Source organism: Lissotriton vulgaris, chromosome 3_2 (genome assembly GCF_964263255.1).
Source record: "Lissotriton vulgaris chromosome 3_2, aLisVul1.2, whole genome shotgun sequence".
NCBI classification, from domain to species: domain Eukaryota; kingdom Metazoa; phylum Chordata; class Amphibia; order Caudata; family Salamandridae; genus Lissotriton; species Lissotriton vulgaris.
Window position 1 is genome coordinate 287,061,924 of NC_141690.1, and position 20,413 is coordinate 287,082,336.

At 44.5% G+C, this 20,413-nt stretch overlaps 1 protein-coding gene across 1 annotated transcript in view; it reads right to left on the bottom strand.

Annotated features, from left to right (window-relative positions):
• Positions 1-11,857: 11,857 nt before the first annotated feature.
• Positions 11,858-20,413, bottom strand: part of LOC147725707 (uncharacterized) — a 175,212-nt gene continuing 166,656 nt past the window's right edge. Inside the window, exon 3 of the mRNA XM_086964387.1 lies at positions 11,858-14,642. Coding sequence (XP_086820513.1) covers positions 13,330-14,642 — 1,313 coding nt within the window. The 3' untranslated portion in view covers positions 11,858-13,329. The remainder of the gene's footprint in view (positions 14,643-20,413) is intronic.

The following is a 20,413-nucleotide window of genomic DNA, read 5'->3' on the forward strand; positions in this document are numbered from 1 at the left end:
CAAGGAGCAGATATGGCGTTAATGAGTGAAAAGAACGTCCCAGCGGCGACCAACAAGAAAGCAAGGAAAGTCGCTTCCATGCACTCACAGTTAACTCAAACCTCGCTAAGGAATACCGCACACACGCCCAACGAGGATTAAAGCATAAAAACACGAGAAACAAGCACTGGTGTTGCCAATAGGTTTCGCATTTGGAAAGTTGGAGCTATTGGTTTTGTAAATGACATTTTATATTTTTATATCGTTATTGGCATTGTCAATAACAATATATAAATATAAAATGTCATTTACAAAACCAATAGCTCCAACTTTCCAAATGCGAAACCTATTGGCAACGCCAGTGCTTGTCTTATCTTCTCAGGTTTGCTGTGCATTTGCTTTTCCGAGGTAGTGTGAGGTTTACTTTTCTGTCTCTGACTACAAAGTGAGAGAATGTATGTGACAATCCTGCTGAGTATCTACTTAAGAGCAGAGGGTGTAGGATGTAGTTTTTTTTTTAGCACACAAAAAAGAATTAACTGTGCTCATGTTTCAGAATATATCAGAATCAGTACAAATGAAGCACGTTTTTTGTAATTCTGCAGTGTGGTGAAAACAAATATTTGAATACGATCAACACAACTCCATACACTACATTTGGACACATTGTCGCTCGTGTGCAATAACACAGTTTTTCATTTCAACTGAAGAGGAGTTGTCTGTAATGGCAGTGCACTACCACATCATACATGTTCCACTTGATGCCACGCCACTCCACTTGATGCCCTTCCACTCTGTGCCACGCCACTCCGCTATACGACGTACCACTCCACTCTACGTCACTTCAAACTACAACACAACACACTTCTCCACTCTCTGGCACTCCACTCCACACCACTTTCCTCACTGCACTCTACCCCATTTTACTCTCTCCAATGTCCCCTAATCGACCCCACCCCACTTTGCGACAATCTACCCCACTCCACTCCAATCTACCCCACTCCACTCCAATCTACCCCACTGCAGTAATTGAACAAGACCACTCTGTGTTCACCTTTCAGAAATATCTTTGTTCTTCTCCAGCTTCACCCACGACATGGAGCGACTCCCTGGTCAGAAGGTCGAACCGCAACTGCCGTCGCCAATCGAACCTTCCACCAGCGTTCGCTCGATGCGAGTGGAAACATTTACAGCATTACAACAAAAGAACATTCAAAGAGACTCCCATACTGCATCACCTCCCCCTTACATAAATTAAACAAACCAACTTATAAATGAATAAATGTTCAAGACTCAGATATTCAAGAAAATAACTCCTTCACCACCCCCCCCTCACCCCCTCCAAACTTGAGGGGAGAAAACTAATATCTAACAAAATCTTTGAACCCAACAGGAGCTCTTCTGACCCGGCGGCTGGACTCTTCCCTCATGGTAGTAGCCCCGACATCACTCCCACTGGCCCTTGAATCTGACCCCGAGGTACCACATCCAAACCGCCCTCAGTCCCCGCCCCGCTCACCGCCCAGCTTGCAGCCACTGTGTCCATTCAGGACCCTTCACACTGACCTTCCTGTGCCTAAAATGGTGTCACTTTCACCAGCTGCCTCCTGTTCCACTGCTCCTTTACAGACTTGCAATGGATACAAAAATACAGAGTCTTCTTTCCTCACCTTAAGATGCATCTTTATCATCAACCAATCCCCCCTGACACATCCCCCCTGACACATCCCCCCTGACGCATCCCCCTGACGCATCCGCCCTGACACACCCCCCGACACATCCCTCCTGACACACCCCCCTGACACATCCCCCTGACACATCCCCCCTGACACATCCCCCTGACACATCCCCCCTGACACATCCCCCCTGACACATCCCCCTGACACATCCCCCCTGACACATCCCCCTGACACATTCCCCCTGACACATCCCCCCTGACACACACCCCTGACACATTCCCCCTGACACACCCCCTGACACATCCCCCTGACACATCCCTGTCAGCCGTATAACCTTTTTTGTCAAATTTGTTTTCTCATCAAGAACTGCTTCTCCCTCACCACAGATGCCACACTTCCATCACTTGACTCCACACCAACTCCCTCACTCTTCACTTCCCCAACCACAACGGAAATAAAGCTGTGTGCTTTTCTGCCCCCCGCCCCAACAGGGTAAATGGCATAGTACCCGTGGTACAGTCTGGTGAGGTATCATAACGCCACTCCTTCTGCTCTAGAAGCCCCCCACATCCAGACTCACAGCAATTGTGGTTGAATACCCTCCTTTAACACTTTATTTCCTCGCTACACCAAGCCATTCAAAATGGGCGAATAGAGCACCACTTTAAGGTGCTTTATATCCTGCCTACTCATGAATTTACACACTGTTACGGACACAAAGTGTGTCCCATTGTCAGTAACTATAGCCTTAGGTGTACCCTACAGCCAAAATATCCTTTATTAAAATTGAATCGTGTAGGAAAGTAGGGTGTGCTTCCTATGGTCACCCCCACTTTTTGCTGTGATTTTCTGGTTTTTCGACTTTAGTGTGGCTGTGGCTCTGCTGATCAGACCCACAGCCCAGCTGTCCTCTCTCTAAATTGATACCATGTACTTTAGGTACATACCAGATTGGGTATTGGGTTACCTTTGTGAGCCCCTGTATAGTGTACCCTAGGTACCCAAGCCATAGGTGCATTCAAGGCCTACCAGGGGCTGCAGCATGTATTATGCCACCCCTGGCTGGCCCTCCAAACTGACACCACAGGCTGATCACTCAGCTTCGGTAAGGTGGTGGGATCACCCCTTATTTAGATAGAGTTTACCAGTATCTACCTTTATATATATATATATATATATATATATATATATATATATATATATATATATATATATATATATATATAGAGAGAGAGACATATGCACCTATAAGTCACTTCTATGGTAGGCCTCGACAATCCTGGAGGCAGAGTGCTTGGTTTTATGTGAGAGGGTGCCCTAGCATGAGCTGAGCCCCTCTGCAGCTTTCTGAACCATCTCCTTATAGCTGTTCTATGATATAGCCATACCACATACTCTTAAGGGCAATATAATCCTCGCGGGTAATGCTAACTTTGGTTTGGCTTTATCAAAACATGTCGTGTAAGGTGTCAAACACTTTGGAATACTACCCCCCCCCCCCCCCCGGCGGGGGTAGCATTCCACCCTGCTAGAGGGAAAAGACATGTATGGTACTGCTTTACCCGGCTAAAGTTAAACAGAGCCCCAGCATCACAAAATGGATGCTGCTGCCACAGACACAAATCTGGCCTCCTGCTGCTGGACGAAACTCCGGCAGGGGAGACCTAGACAATAGGTTTCCTGTCCAGGGAGGTGCCGGCACCTCCCCAGACAGGCAGATGTGTATTGAGACAGGGAGGGCTGCACCAGCAGATGCTTTTTGAGACACTGCCTGGAGCACACAAGGTGCTCCATGCATAGCACTGTTCAAACCAGTTGCTTGTCCAGTCTGGCGCGAAACTGGACAAGGGGAAAGGGGTGTAACCACCCCCTTCCCAGGTCCACCCATAGGAGGGACCTAGGCAGGTAAGCCAGCCCCTTAGCTTAGTATAAGTATAGGAGCTGTGTCCCCAGGACTTTAGATTATCCTGGAAAGAAACTTTGATACAGAACTCTTGGACCTTCGACATTCTATTCTGACTAGAAGACTGAAGATATCTCCCTTGTGGTAAAGGAGTGACCACCCTGTGTAAACAGGCACCACCATTAACTTGCCGGTATGCTTTGTCGACGCTCCCGCCGGAACCCGAAGACTCAGCGACACAGGAACTGGACTCTCAGACTTCTTCTCTAACTCCAACCCACATCCACAGCAAAGCTGAGACCCGTGGCGGACACAAGAGACGTGGGACTGGACACCCTGCATTTTGCTAACTGCTCGACTACCAAGGTACCCTGGCAGTTGTGCATTGGGGTACGAGAAGCCCCAGACCGGAGCACCTTTTGCAATGAAGCTCAGCCCTCCACACTCCACGAGTGCCGCGTGTAGCCTGCTCTTGCATTTCAGCTCGACGCGTCTTCCCGGTTGCTAGCCCGTTGTCTAGTGAGCCCCCTAAAGACTTTTCTTTTGGTTGCTCAGGCTTTCTCCAGCTTCCCTTCAAAGGAGAAGCACCACAGACCTTGCTGGTCTGCAACAGAGCCAAACTCGACATCCTGTTTGGGTTGCGTTTGCCAAGGCTTGTTGGGTCCAATCCGGATACAGACACCGCAGTCAACTAGATCCTTCATGGGACAGCTCAAATTCAGCACCTGGTCGTCGATGCCTCCTGGACCTCGTGGCTGAAGAGACAAACTCACCTTCTTCACCTTCAAGCACGCGGCATTGCCTGGTTCCTTCCTGGTCACTGGTTAGTGACCCAGACTCTGTCCCCTCTGCTTTCAGGTTCTTCACATCGCCGATCCACCCAGACACTTTTCCTCTGGTCGCCTGCAGCACTTCTTTGCAGATCTCTATAGAAAACGACGACGAAACCCGACACGAAAAGACACCTATGCTACCGGGTTCCCAGGGTGAGGTAACATGAGTATTCCGGTGCTCTCGTGGGTCTTGACTCTCGAAGTGTCCTAGTTTAAAAGGGTTCCATCCTAGTCCACCTGAAAGTGTCCTTAAACAGTAACTTTGAAACTTCTTTGTTTCCCATTATAAGTCAATGGTAACTCGCGACTGTGTTTAGACACTGCATGCGTCTCCCGTGGGCCTCCTACTTCCTAACCTTTGGTTGTTTAGTGTAGTCCCAGCGATTCTACAGGCCCTAGGCCTGCTGTCTAACTCTCACGTAGTTCTTATACCACTTTCTTAGTATATGGTTCGTGAGGCCCCTAGGGCATAACTGTATATGTGCAACTTATCGTATGCTAATTGAGTAACTTGTGATGTACTTTGACCTCTGACCTCATAAAAAGTGCAGAGGGGTTGTGTTAGAAATAAATACATATATATTTGATATATACCTTGTGTGGTGTCCTTTCATTTGGTCCTCAAGGGATTATAATTGTTAAAACAGCTTGCTTCACATGCTCTCTGAACTCTTAGCCTATGGCTGCTGGTCCATGCTACCACTTGGATAGCTTGTCTATAAGGTTGACTTTACAACCACCATCAATAAGGGTCGATTAGACTGGTGCAAGGTGCCTACTAGAATAGTGGACATCATATGCCATCATATGCCAGGGTAACTTCTCACAAATAGTATTATCCATATCAGGCAATTCCACAAATTTGTAATTCATCCATTTTGAATAATAATCCATGGCCAAAAATCAAATACTTAATCTCTGCAGGCAAAAATCATTTAAGGTCCTGAGAAACCCAACCCAATTTTTTCCCAGGCTGCTTCAGGAAATTGAGTCGGATGCAATGGTGTCTATACTGTCTTCCAGTGTTTATCCAACAACAAGCACTCAGTATAGTTATCAATCATCCTCCAAACCTGAGCATCCATGGCAGGCCAGCAATAGTGCTGTTTCACGTTCATACTTGTCTTAGTAACTCCCCTGTGCCCCTGATGCACCACCCTTACAATAGACTCTCACAAATCTGAAGGAGGGATCTACCGATCACCTCTCATTACCATGTCATCCATCACTGATACCTCATCAGCTACTTGTGCAAAATTTCTCAAGTCCCCATTCAAACATCTTACTTCAAACCATTTATGAGTAGCATACTCTAATACTTTGGCCAGTGTAGCATCTTTCCTGGATGCCTCCCTCCAGTCACTTTCTAACATAACAGAACTGCATCCACCACTGCCACTCATTCCACATCATCCTCTAGGAGATCCTCCTCATCGTCCATCTCCATCAGCATTCTGGATAAGAAATCAGCATGTACGTTTTTTCCTCCTGCAATGTGCCTTATCACAAAATTATACTCTTGAAATTTTGATACCAGTCTAGTAAGTCGGGTCAACATGTTATTGCTGTTCCCCTTATTAAAGATGAAAGTTAACAGTTTATGAACCGTATAAATCTCGAACTTGCCGACCCAGATATACATTTTGAATTTTTGTGTCGCCCATACGCAAGCCAGTGCCTCACGCTCGATTGTAATGTACTGACATTTGAACTGCTTCAATGATCTTGATGCAAACGCTACTGTCTGCTCTCAACCTTCCACCCTCTGGCTGAGTACCGACCCAAACCTTGCATGCTCGCATCTATCGTTATAACTGAGATGCAGTCCTCACGAAAAGCATGAAGAGTTTGAACGGATATAATTAACTTGTTCACATTCTCAAAACCACCTCAAGCTCCTCAGACCAGGCAAACGTCCGTCCTTTCTTTAGCAGCACGCGCAAAGGCTCCACAGTCGGAGCAGATTTAACAACAAATCTAGCATAATACTCTGCCAACCCCAAAAATATGCAGAGAGTGTCTCTGTCCCTGGGTGCTTTTGCCTCTTTTATAGCTCTAATCACCCAGAACTTTGGTCTGAAGTCCACTTCTGACACAGTGTGCCCCAAGTACTTCATTTCTCTCACCATAGATTTACATTTATCAGCTCTTACAGTCACACCCCGTTTGCCCAGAATAGATAACACCTTCCTCAACAACCTGTTGTGTTCCTCCAAGCTCTGATCAAAAATTAAAATATCATCCAAAGAAGTTTAATCACTCTTTATGTCTCAGAATAGGGTGTCCATCAGCCTCTGGAACACGCTAGCTGCTGAAGCCTGTCCAAACGGAAGCCCCAGAAACATATATGCCCCAAAAGGGGTTACGGACATTGTCAACTCCTGTGAGTCCTTTGATAATCCCACCTTATGATAGGCTGATCTTAGATCGATCAAGGAGAACCATTTAGATCCCCAATGTTTGCGAAAAGTTCCTGAATCTTAGGCTAGGGGAGGCAGTCCACAACAATTATTTTATTGAGGACTTGAAGGTTTGCACACAGTCTTATTTCGTCTGACTTCTTCCCAGCCACCACAATGGGTACCACCCACTGTGATGAATCAGTAGGTTGTATAATGCCCTGTAACATGGACTTTAACTTCTCCCTTACACTCATAGGAACAGGCCGTACCTCGTGTGCTACCGGTTGCGCACCCGGCAACATTTTATTTCGGTGCTCCACTCATTTTACTAGGCCTACTTGCTCACTAAATCCGTTTTAAATTTGGCCAACAGTTCCTGTAGGAAAGTAGGATCTGCTTTTATAATTATTCCTACTTTTTTCTTAATGTAATACAGTTTCTGACTAGTCTGACTGGGATTCTGCTAATCAGTACCCCAGTCTTTGTACTTTCTCCCCTAAATTGGTTTGGTAGGTATTTAGGTACATCCCAGATTGGACACTGGTGCATCCTTATCAGTTCCTAGTATATGGTACTGAGGTCTGCCATTGCAGCTGGTGTAATCTGGCGCTACCACCTCTTACGAAAGATATGTTTCCCTATATCTAAGGTCACTGCACTTAAAATTTAAAAGTCACCCCTACAGCAGGCATTTGCAATCCTGAAGGCAGGGTGCTTGGTTCCAAGTATGAGGGTGGTCTTGCATGAGCAGGACACCTCTATGACCTACAGAGTCCATTCTCCTGGGTAGTAAGTGAAGCAGATATATGACATATAGGGGCACCGCATCATTACGCGATGACCATTGCCAAACTGGCTGCAATGAATCCAATCACGTTTGGTATCAAACATGTTGGAATCATACCCCCACACCATAAATGGTGTAGGAGGTATGATTCCAAGCACTGGAAAGGCCCTCCGTTAGGCCCGCAGTACTCCCGGTACCAGTCTGCCATACCTGATTAGCAAGCCATGGCTGCTGCCAGACAGAAACACGTTTCTGCCCTTCTGCTGCTGAGCCAAGCTCGGGCACGGGAAGGCAGAACAATAGGTAGCTGGTCGCAGGGAGGTGTGACCACATCCCAGACAGGATTTAGTGTACTGGGGCAGGGTGGGAGTGCTTTCCAGTGCCACATAGTCTGCATACAGGGCACACTTGGTGCCCAGCATGCATAATCCAGTTCAAACCAGTTCAGGGAGCCGTTGGCTCCCGCTCTGGCATGAAACTGGACAAAGGACAGGGGAGTATCCTCCCATTGTCCAGCCCCACCTTTGGAGGGACCCCTGAATCGTCCCATCACTTTCCTTAGGGTATTTAAGGGCTTCCTGCGGGTGGGTCCCTAGATACGTTGTGGTAAAAGATTAATTTCTGGCACCACTTCTTTGACCGTTTGGGCAATCTGGAATTCGCTCTGGGCATCAAGGCTCCAACTAGGAAGATTCCTGTTGCTCTTGATCTCGTTGCCCTGCTCGTCTACTGCAACATCCATGCCTGTGCACCATACAGGAATCTTCCAAGGCCTGTGGGCATCCAAGACACCTGTAGGAATCTCCCTTGAAGTGATGGAGTCCCTTCCCTGCATCTGCAGGCACTGCAACTACGCTGACTGGTCATCTGATTCTGAGCTCCCATGGACTTCGAAAGGCTCTGCAACAAAGGAAGTGGTTCTTCACATGCCTTGAAGCCTGCCCTGCCCTCTCACCAAGTTTGAGGCCACTATCCTTCGTCAGAGCCGCAGGAACTGAACCCATGTGCACCACGTCGACTTGCAGTTGCAAAGACTTGTTGGCTTCCTTCCACCAAGATCTTCGGGCTCCAAGTAGCACCAACCTCTAGCATTTCCAGTGAACAAGATCTTCATCCTCCCCACATCTCTTTCATCGTCCCACCACGATAAGATATTACCATCATACTGGTCTCGACATTAGGGTGAGAAAGATTGAAATAAATGATGTGGGATTCAAACCGAACATAAAACGTCCTCTGAATTTAACCAAAGGAATTCGCTTTGTTTTAAGGATATTCAGGGCAAGGCTGAAAATTCATATGGATATGAGAGTTGTTTTTTACTCTTTGCTTTGTATACATTAGAACCCAAGCTTATGCTAACATAAGCTATGTTTACACTGTCCTCCATTGTGAATTAATGCATTAATATACCATGTGGTAACAAGTGCTGATACTTCTTGTTCTAAAAAAAAGAATTGCAAGCTTTACACTGATAGATGGCGCAAGTTCTCAGAGGGTTTTGCTTAATGTACCAACTACCATGCTTGAATAAACGGTGACGACTGAACTCAACGTTATAGAACAACGAGAGAATCTTTGAATGTATTCTGTAGTAAAATATTGCTTCTTGCTTGTTCCTCATTGGTGCATATCCTGTGAACCATGTACTTGTATAGTAATATTTTAAAACCATGTTCTAAAGTTCTATGATAAGAACTGGCTTTTCTCTGTACCCTGGGAACCCTATTTCCTACTCTTTTATGGCAAATCTATGCCGGATTTCATACAGAACTTTACAAAGTTCTTTGTACTTATGAATTGTATGCTTTCCTACTAACATTATTGATGGCATATTTCCTCTATACTGTTTACTAATTGCTTGTATAAACCTTACACTCTCTAAATTGTGTCTGTCCTGCTTTGAGAAAGCTACAGCCTTGACTAATGGAATTGAACTTAAATGTGTTCGAGACAGGTGCAGTTGGGGAGCACCAAAATCCGTATCAGGACTACACCGCTCCCAGTCCTAGCCTTTGGTGTGCTTTGCCATCACCTGCATCGTGGGCTTGTATCTTTGGTGAGCTGCTCGAGGGCCTCTTGTGACTCCAGTGCCTTCGGCCTGTGGATCCTCTTGAGGGTCATCTTCGTATCCTTTGGGCTTCTTGTGGCGAGTCTCCTGGACCTTGCTGGTCCCGACATTTCACCTTTCTCCACTGCCAGGTTTGTTGCAGTTGCCAAGGATTTTTGGTGCTCCCGCCAGACAGAGACCCCTCAACTCTTGACATCCGACAGTTTGTGTACAACTCCTGGTCTTCCACAGTGTCGCCTGGTCCACACAGCTGTAGTTCTAAGGTCACTGTCCGCTCCCGAGCAGCAACCAACATCAGTGAGAAATCGGCTTCCGTGCCTCCAGGTTACTTCTGAGTGGCAAAGACTCTGCACCCTCTGCTTACAGGTTCTTTACAGCTTGAATCCACCTTTGGGTTCCACCGGACACTTTTACCTTCTTCAGCAGCAGCATCTTTCTGAAGTCCTCAATTGGAATCGACGGCGGCTTCCGACGCCACCTCACACCTAGCTTCCCTGGTGCAGGTATCCTGGTTCATAAGGTATGCACGGGTGGGGTGGCTCTCCAACCTCTGTCTTCCACAAGGTTTCTTCAGGGTTGGCTTGTAAGAGTCCTTCTTCTTTAAAATTGCAACTGCAACTTCCCCATTGACTTGAATAGATCACGCGGTCATGTTCCCATTTAGCACACGACATTTGTGGGGCAACTAGTTACTTACCTCGGGTGGTTCCTTCAGTTCCCAGCACTTCTATAGTCTTGACTCGAGCCGTGGTTCACATTCCACTAATTTAATATATGGTTTGGTCCCCCCCCTGGTGACCACTGTGTATTACGAGCTACTTACCTATTTCTATAGAAAAGTAAGGTGTGCATTGTGTGCATCTCTGGCTAGGAGATACCTGTATGTGTTACTGAGTGTTATATAATAAATACATATTTTTATAAATACAGTGTGTGGTCCTTTATCATGTAATCTATATCAATAAGATTATGTTCTGGTAAAACAAGCTGCTTTACACTACTTCTGGACAAAGCCTGAAGGCTGTTCTCCGCAGCTTCCACTTAGCGAGCTTTCGAAGGTTGTCGAAGACCGCTAAAATCCCCATAAGGGTTGTCTGGATTGGTGCAGGGTGCCCACTTACTTAAATGTGCATCATATACAAGCCAGCTTCTCACAGTTCCCTAACATAATGTCCTGTTTTATTCAAGTTACACACAGATACGTCTCGCACCTTTATAGGTTCATTATCACCAGACACCAAATACAGCCCCATCCGAGACAGGTCTTTCTATCCAACTATATTCTTCCCCTTGACTGCCACATACACTTTTGTGACTGTCTCCCTGCCAAGCACCTGTATTTTAGCCACAAATTCCCCACTATCTAAATATCTTTTTCCCCAAAAGCCTTGGGGTTTATGTCTGTTTTCAGCAAAGCAAAGTCTTTTTCCCAAATTTCATAAAATTTTGAATCCTTACGGATCATTATGGGCGACCGAGAGTCCGCCATGACCTGCAGCCACATTAACAATAGTAGCCACACAACGGTCCTTTCACTTCTATAGGCTCCACGTCACTATCTAATGTTAACACCACATTGTTCAGGGATTTCACACATCTGTCCGCTTCTACATCCACACTGCTCACTTTCATCAGCTTATTACCCCTGCACACCTTCTGAAAGTGCCCAACTTTCTTACAATTCAAACAACATTTGCCGAAGGCCGGGCACCCAGTAAAATAGATATCATAAGATTTCGAACATCATCTGTAGCAAAAACTGGAACCTCGTTTTTGCATACATTTTTGTGATTAATCCTTTGTGCCCACCATATATAATTCTTCCAAATTGGTCTCATCCTGAGAAGTAACTATGTTAACCCTAGAAACCATTTCCACCTGCATTGCCTTTGTCGAAATTGTAGATTTTTCCATACTTAATGCTAAGTTAATCACTTCTGTCAGTGATGGGTTTTTACAACTCAGCAACCTTTCTTTGATCTTGAGCAGAGCACAGTTAAATACCAGTTGGTCCCTAATGTCACCTGCCAAAGGACCAAACCCACAAGTGGTTGCCATCACTCTTAATGCAGATATTTATTCCATCACCTTTTCCTCCTCCATTTGCTTATGCTTGTAAAAGTTATGCCGCTCCAGCATAATGTTAGGGGTATCCGAATCCTCGTCACCAAATACAGTGAGTGAAAGAGACCACTCCGTGTTCAGGTTTCAGAAATATCTTTATTCTTCTCCGGCTTCACCCATGCCATGGAATGACTTTCAGGTCAGAAGGTCAAATCGCAACTGCCCTTGCCAATAGAACCTTCCCACCAGCGCTTGCTCCACACGGGTGAATACATTCAAAGCATTACAACAAAAGAACATTCAAAGACATACCCCATACTACATCCACCCCAATCTACCCACCCCAATTTACCACCTCATTCCGCCCCAATCTGCCAACTGCAATCCAGTCTACCCCACTCCAGCCTACCCCACTCCAATCTACCCCACTTCAATCTAACCCAGTGCTAACATAATATTCATTTCATAAAGGGTGTGTGGTGAGTGCTTCCCTCTATTATTTTTCAAAAAAAGGTGCCTACCTAACGATTGCTCGGTGCTTCACTTCTCCATCCAGCTCATTTTTTCAAACACAAAAGGTGCCTCAAAACTGAAATACTGGTTTATAATAATGCATTACACTGTAGTTCTGAATATTTGTGAGGAGAAAAAAAACACTTACACGATTAGTGGTTCTGACCTAAAGAATGGCCCAGTGCCACAGCAGGAAGATTTTCAGTTCAGGAACGTTGTCTTTTTTTTACTTTTAGGTACTTGGAGCCATTCTACATCGACAATACCTACTACGAATGGACAACATTATAAACCCCAGATATGCTTTTCCTTTGCTGTATTTCCTCTGACAGCCTTAGTGTGGCATATGTCACTTTACAAATAACACAAAATAAATGAATTACTACACATCATTTCGAGACTGAAGTCCAACAGCCCCTATTCACCTATTAGGGACTTTTTTCCAAACAGTTTAGTTTCTTCTCAAATTGTAGTTTCTTCAAACCCTCTCAGTTGATAAATCTTAGTAACAATGTTTAATATCTTAATTACATTTCAGTAGGTGCTCCTTAGAGATCGGGATGTATCAGGGGGTGAGGAAGCATACCCTTATTTGTTTTGGTTCAGACATATGTCTGTGACAATATTGCATGTATGCTTGATACAGCTGCCCAGACCATAATCCTATGTTCTTCTCATATATGACTCTCGATCATCAGAAACTTAACTCCATCACTTTGGTCTGCCTGCGCCTACAGACGGGTGATTTACTTTGTTGCGTGTGGAGATGTTATGACTGGGCTGCTCTGATCAGGAAACTTTACTGACAAACTGTGTTTCACTTGGAGTTGAATAGTTGTGCTACAGCGGGTGTTAATTCTCCAAGAGACTAGTTAATAGACTGTGAAACCATGATGCTCAGTTGGACTTTTTTTATTTCTGCTTTTGTATTTGGTAACTGCTGCACCCTCATTTCCAGTCCCTCATTCACAGCTGATCCAATACTGCTTGCCTTTAGCCTTGTGTTTAACAGATGACTCATTACCTTAACATGTCTGGCCAGGTTGACTGGGGTACAGTAGCACATATTGTTTCACCCTTTGGGCCAATCTCTGGGAGTCAGATGTGTTCTCCCCCCCCTGTTTTTATATGCTCTTTCAGGTGCTTTTGTAAGTGCATTTGATAGCAAAATCTCTTTCCACATTCAGTACATGTATACAGGCTTTTATAATAAATCTCCTGATGGTTGTTTAGAGAACATAATCGACTGTACGTCTTGCCACAGTTAGAACATGAGAAGGAGTTCTTCTTTGCATGCTTTTTCTGGTGTTTGCGTAACTGTAAAGCACTAGTGAAGGATGCTTCACATTCACTGCACTGGTGTGGCTTGTTTCGCACATGTTTCAGCTGGTGGATGGCGAGAAAACTTGCTTTGGAGTAACTCTTCTTGCATTTAGTGCATGTGTATGGTTTCTTCAAGGGGTGCATTTTATGATGCAGAATGAAGGAAGAGACATCACTGAAACTCTCCCCACAATCCCTACACAGGAATGCGTTCTCTCCTGCATGCATTCCTTGATGGGCAGTCAGTTGTGAGTAACCGCTGAACCCCTTCTTACATATATTGCATGTATAAAGTGTCTCTATTAAGTGCTTTCTAAGATGACTGTTCAAAAGCTTCTGCGTCCTAAATTCCTTCCCACATTCATGGCATTTATGCCACTTCTCACTTGAATGTTGTTCCCAGTGGGTCAAGAAGACCTTTTTATCAGTGTAACACTTTCCACATTCATCAAATTGAAGTGTCTTATTTTGTTCGAATTTCTGGACAGGTGACAGGATTTCAGAATTTATCCCAGGCGTAGAAATTGAACATCTCCTAGTGGGCACTTCTTGGTGTTTGGTCAGGTCAAATTCCTTACTAAAAGTATCCCCATGTTTAGCACATACATGTTCTTTCATATTTATGTGCACGTTCCGCAGTTCACCAGATGACCACTGCCCAGCTAGGTATGGTTCAGCTTCAGGTTCTGTGCCCTGTTTCTTTCCTGTGTGCAAGGCCTTCTGTTGGTGATGAAGCGACTCGTGCATGTAACTCATCTTGCACTGCACACATGCACAGAGACCTCCTTCCTCGCAGGCTTTGGAATGTATTGCATTGGTGTAACATCCACTTAAACTATTCTCACAGTGCGTCATGTTACATGGTGTAGATAGGTCTATGGTCTCTTTCAGGACACTTACACAGTCTTTGTGTCCCTGAAGCGGCTTCATCTTCAAGCTTCTCCGCAGTCTGCTCAGGCTGGTTGCCCTCCACTCATAACACAGCTCATCAATCTTTGTGGCTTTCACTGACAACGGCTCACGTATGTCCACTCTTACAGCACTATTTCTTCGATTACTGACTGATATGCCAACTGAGGTTTTGTTCTCTGCCAGATTTAAAGAAATGGTAAACAAGTGATTAAGTGGGTGCAAAATAAGACATTTTTGATTACAAATGAAATCACACAATATGTTATCTACAGCTAGGGAGTTTGAATTACATCCTTCATTCTGATGTAATGCTATTTACATATCTCCCAAGCAACCAGCTGTGACACTCTAAAACATTGCTATTGTAGCATTTCTGTACATTGAACACTTCAATACTTGACAGGCAGGAAAGAGGTTAGACCAGAAACATACAACATGACAGCTGATAATGGCTCCAACCAACGAGTCTTACCTAGACTTCATCTTTACGCCTGCGTTGTCAGTAGCCTGTGTTCTCTCTTTCAAAAACAGGTCTTATCCAATTTAGAAAGTGTTGTAGTCCAACATGAACCCCCCCCCCACACAGATTTGGATGGAAAAGACTCACCCATATTATTATGGCCTGCTTCCTTATTGGCGAGTCCGTCCCACCATGATAAGATATTACCATCATACTGGTCTCAACATTAGGGTGAGGGAGATCGAAATAAATGATGCGAGATTCAAACCGAACATAAAACTCCCTCTTCATTTTACCAAAGGAGTTCGCTTTATTTTAAGAATACTCGGGGCAGGGATAAAACTTCATATGGATGTGAGAGCTGGTTTTTACTCTTTGCTTTGTATACATTAGAAACCAAGCTTATGCTAACATACGCTGTGTTTATACTGTCCTCCATTGTGAATTAATGCCATAATATACCATGTGATAACAAGTGCTGATACTTCTTTTTCTAAATAAAGAATTGCAAGCTTTACACAGATAGATGGAGAGCGCTCTGAGAGGTTTTGGCATAATGTATCAACTCCCATGCTTGAATAAACAGTGACGATGACTGAGCTCAATGTTATACAACAACGAGAGAATCTTCCAATGTATTCTGTAGTAAAATATTGCTTCTTGCTTGTTCCTCATTGGTGCATATCCTGTGAACCATGTACTTGTATAGTAATATTTTGAAACCATGTTCTAAAGTTCTATGATAAGAACTGGCTTTTCTCTGTACCCCGGGAACCCTATGTCCTACTCTTTAATGGGAAATCTATGCCGGATTTCATATAGAACTCTACAAAGTTCTTTGTACTTATGAATTGTATGCTTTGCTACTAACATTATTGATGGCATATTTCCTCTATTTTGTTTACTAATTCCTTATATAAACCTTACACTCTCCAAATTGTGTCTGTCCTGCTTTGAGAAAGCTACAGCCTTGACTAATGGAATTGAACTTAAATGTGATAGATACTTGTCCAGTCGGGGAGAACCAAAATCCGTATCGGGACTGCACTGCTCCCAGTCCTAGCCTTTGGTGGGCTTTGCCATCATTATTAAAGACTGGTTTGAGCACCGACAGATGTATGTTGAGAAATAATGTCCCATTCATCCTTTTTAAAAGCAAAAGCTGTGTCGCACACATGAATTTAAGCAACACACACAACAGGAGTGCAGAAAAAGGTGAACATACTCTCGCGAGGTAGTCACCTACCCTACATTTACAGGGTTCCTAACCCAACTGTCTCATTGGAGGGGGACCTCTTCTGCAGGCACAGACATTAAAAATGGGAAAAGGCTACCTCCGTTTCGTTATCGATTGACTATGATAATGCGGTTATAGAGCGGTGAGCAGGCTGATCAATTGAAGAGTGTAAATAAATGTGGGGCACAGCGAGCATGCATTGCGATGCAAATGTCGTACTCAACGTAGTCAATGATCAGGAGGCCGCTAGCCCCTGCATCACTTGTCACTAAGACACAGAATATGAACATGCTAAATGACAGGCAGCATTTGTCTCAAAGAGACATAAGATAGACTGCAGGGTATTGCTAATCATTACCTGAAACGACTGATGTGAGTAAATAAAGGTATTTATGTATTGACCTTGTGCCTTGATGCCACAAGGGGGCTTGAGCTGTTTGCTAGATGTGAGCTTGTTGGGTGTTTATCTAGGTTCCTGATCGATACTGTGACCTTATGCCCCTATTCGGCTATAAATCCATTTATTCCCTATATTGGCATAACCGTTCAAGTGCGATATTCAGAAAGTCATCTCTGGCCTCACACGAACAGAGCCACATTCCAGAATAGTTCTCTGCCACTTCCTTTGCAACCAATTAGTGCAATGACAGAGCAGAAGTCACTATCTGATATTCCTAGATTAACACTCCAAGTTCTTCAACAAGATAAAAACTCAGCAAACCTGGAAATCCCTGCTTGCTGCGTTTTGATTAGTAATGGAACTCTAATGAGCAACTGATAGCTATCACTTCCTAGTGACATCTTTAATTGACGTCTTATGTCCAGCAAACTTACGTCAAACCAGGCACCTGTCAGGTATAAATATTACCAACGTTGCCTTAAGCAATTGCTGGTGTCCCATTGCTGTTGTATGCTGTATGCAGTACGCTGATGCTGCTGCTGCCCCGTTGCTGTTGGTGAAGCTACTGATACCATTATCGCTGCTAAAGCGGGAACGATGGTGTGGTGAGCTTAGGAGCTGAACAGCCGTCCCTCTGCGAAGAAGCCCAGCAGATGCCAGCTACCCGCGGACGCTGTCCCCCCTCCTCCTCCTCGACGCGCTGAAGAGAGACGCTGCCTTTCTCCTGCAGAGAAATCCAGCTCCAGCGTTTCTAGTCTGCCCTCGCGGGTGACTGGGATACCGAGTTCCCCCTGAAGGAGATACCAGACCTCCATCATTCTATTCAGAGGTATGGTGTTGACTAAACCCTTAGAAGAGAATTCTTGAAGCAAACCTTGGCAAAACCAACTTAACTTAGAGCTACTTACTTACTCCCCTCCCACGTATTAGGCTTAGGTCAGGTTTACTGGGGTAGGCGTAGTTAGAAGCACCAGTTGAGTATTTTAGCCTAATGTATATATGACTGTATATATGTTTTATTACTTTTAAACCATTGTATGGCTAAGAAACCATATCAATGCTTTTACAGTATTATCTTGCAATACTTATCTTACTGTACATACTTTTTATCATAACAAGTCTTGCAATTGTGGCAATACATTTCTCTTGTACGAGAAGAAATACTGTTCAATAAATGTTAACCCTTTATTGACAAACGCCCGTCTCTCTATTCTCTACATATTGTAAAAGTAATCTGCACTAACCTGACTGAGTAAAATAACTGTCTATTGTTTCACACGACCCTAGAGATTGACTCTTAATCTGAGGAGCAAAGTTGTCATGTTGCACGGTTGTTGGAAAGATGAATCCCTTCTTGTCTGTGCCAGGGAAGCTGATCACTTCCTATGCAGAGAAGAAAGTTTCCAGTGACCTCTGAGCTAGTTGGTAACAAACCCAATTAAGTTTAGCATAGTCAGTAGAGGCCTGGAAGATCCGCACTTCTACGTCAATACTGCTGTTTATGTTATTCCAATGCGCAGGGCCTAGTGGGAAACTAGGAACTACACTACATGGCACCCAAACGTTTGGTAAGTCGATAAACTAACGCAAGACGTTAGAGTAACTCAGTCGTGCATATTTCACACAGACCCCTTTCTCCCGTAAATACTCCAATACACGTCTGGAGTGGGTGAAAGGTTAAAATCCGCCCGAACTCAGTAGGAAGAGATTCCTATGTAAAGCTCTGGTTTATTCAACGTTGAAGGATACAGTGTTCCAAAATATTGTGCACCTAATCTTTGTCTCCTTGGAGACCAACTCTGCAAAACCTGCATTTATACAATGCCAGGAGAAAACGGAACCACTGGGGCCGCAGCAGATGCGACTCAGCAAGGTCCCGAACACACAGACCTGGATGCTATTATCATCCCGGTCCACTTAAGAAAATCTATAACGTTAAAACTTATAGAGAACGGACTGACACCACAAGGTGGTACAGTAATTTTCGTGATAGAGGCTCACGAATATCGGCAGACAGAGGTATTCTATTCATGGATAAACTTTCCAGCGGCAAACGCTACAACAAAAGAGTTTCACTATTACAAAATAGAGGAACCTCCGGAAGAGTACGCTCCTTTCGAGGAGACTGAAATCCCACTAAAATTCCAAGAGCACCTGCTCTGGTTTAATGGCGCCTTAAAACACAATGATCATATTACCAGGCTCGGTCCACTAGGTAGACCAGGAGCAACGTGGCCGGTTCTAGCCAGCTACACACCACATCCTGACATTGCTAGAATGTCTAGAGAAGAGCTGTTAGTACAGCTAAAAACATTAATTAAAATACATAGGCAATTCGTCCAATATGTAATGCGGACTGCAACAGTCCAGCCAGCTGTTAATGTACCACAGCTGACCCCTCATCAGGGGAACACTAATAAAATCACACCACAGAACATACAGTCATGTCTTGGTAAAACACCCGTAAAACGGGAACAAATTCCTTTCTGGTTAGCACAGAAAATCACTCAAACAGAGGCAGTATTTCCTGATACTACCCCTATAGAGAAACACAGAATCTTGACAATCTGCCTTCCTATGGGAATCGCACCACACGTGGAGGACTGTGACACTTGGGGTACAGTCTTTGCTTCCATTTACACAAAAACACACAGTGTTCCGTCTATGGCGGTAATACCAGAAGTGCTAAAACAGATTCAAAATGAATACGGTCCAGAGCCCGCTTTAAATCTAGGTATGAAATTACTGAAAGACTTCAAGCAGGTCTAGGTTCCTGATCGATACTGTGACCTTATGCCCCTATTCGGCTATAAATCCATTTATTCCCTATATTGGCATAACCGTTCAAGTGCGATATTCAGAAAGTCATCTCTGGCCTCACACGAACAGAGCCACATTCCAGAATAGTTCTCTGCCACTTCCTTTGCAACCAATTAGTGCAATGACAGAGCAGAAGTCACTATCTGATATTCCTAGATTAACACTCCGAGTTCTTCAACAAGATAAAAACTCAGCAAACCTGGAAATCCCCGCTTGCTGTGTTTTGATTAGTAATGGAACTCTAATGAGCAACTGATAGCTATCACTTCCTAGTGACATCTTTGATTGACGTCTTATGTCCAGCAAACTTACGTCAAACCAGGCACCTGTCAGGTATAAATATTACCAACGTTGCCTTAAGCAATTGCTGGTGTCCCATTGCTGTTGTATGCTGTATGCAGTACGCTGATGATGCTGCTGCCCCGTTGCTGTTGGTGAAGCTACTGATACCATTATCGCTGCTAAAGCGCGAACGATGGTGTGGTGAGCTTAGGAGCTGAACAGCCGTCCCTCTGCGAAGAAGCCCAGCAGATGCCAGCTACCCGCGGACGCTGTCCCCCCTCCTCCTCCTCGACGAGCTGAAGAGAGACGCTGCCTTTCTCCTGCAGAGAAATCCAGCTCCAGCGTTTCTAGTCTGCCCTCGCGGGTGACTGGGATACCGAGTTCCCCCTGAAGGAGATACCAGACCTCCATCATTCTATTCAGAGGTATGGTGTTGACTAAACCCTTAGAAGAGAATTCTTGAAGCAAAACTTGGCAAAACCAACTTAACTTAGAGCTACTTACTTACTCCCCTCCCACGTATTAGGCTTAGGTCAGGTACACTGGGGTAGGCGTAGTTAGAAGCACCAGTTGAGTATTTTAGCCTAATGTATATATGAATGTATATATGTTTTATTACTTTTAAACCATTGTATGGCTAAGAAACCATATCAATGCTTTTACAGTATTATCTTGCAATACTTATCTTACTGTACGTACTTTTTATCATAACAAGTCTTGCAATTGTGGCAATACATTTCTCTTGTAC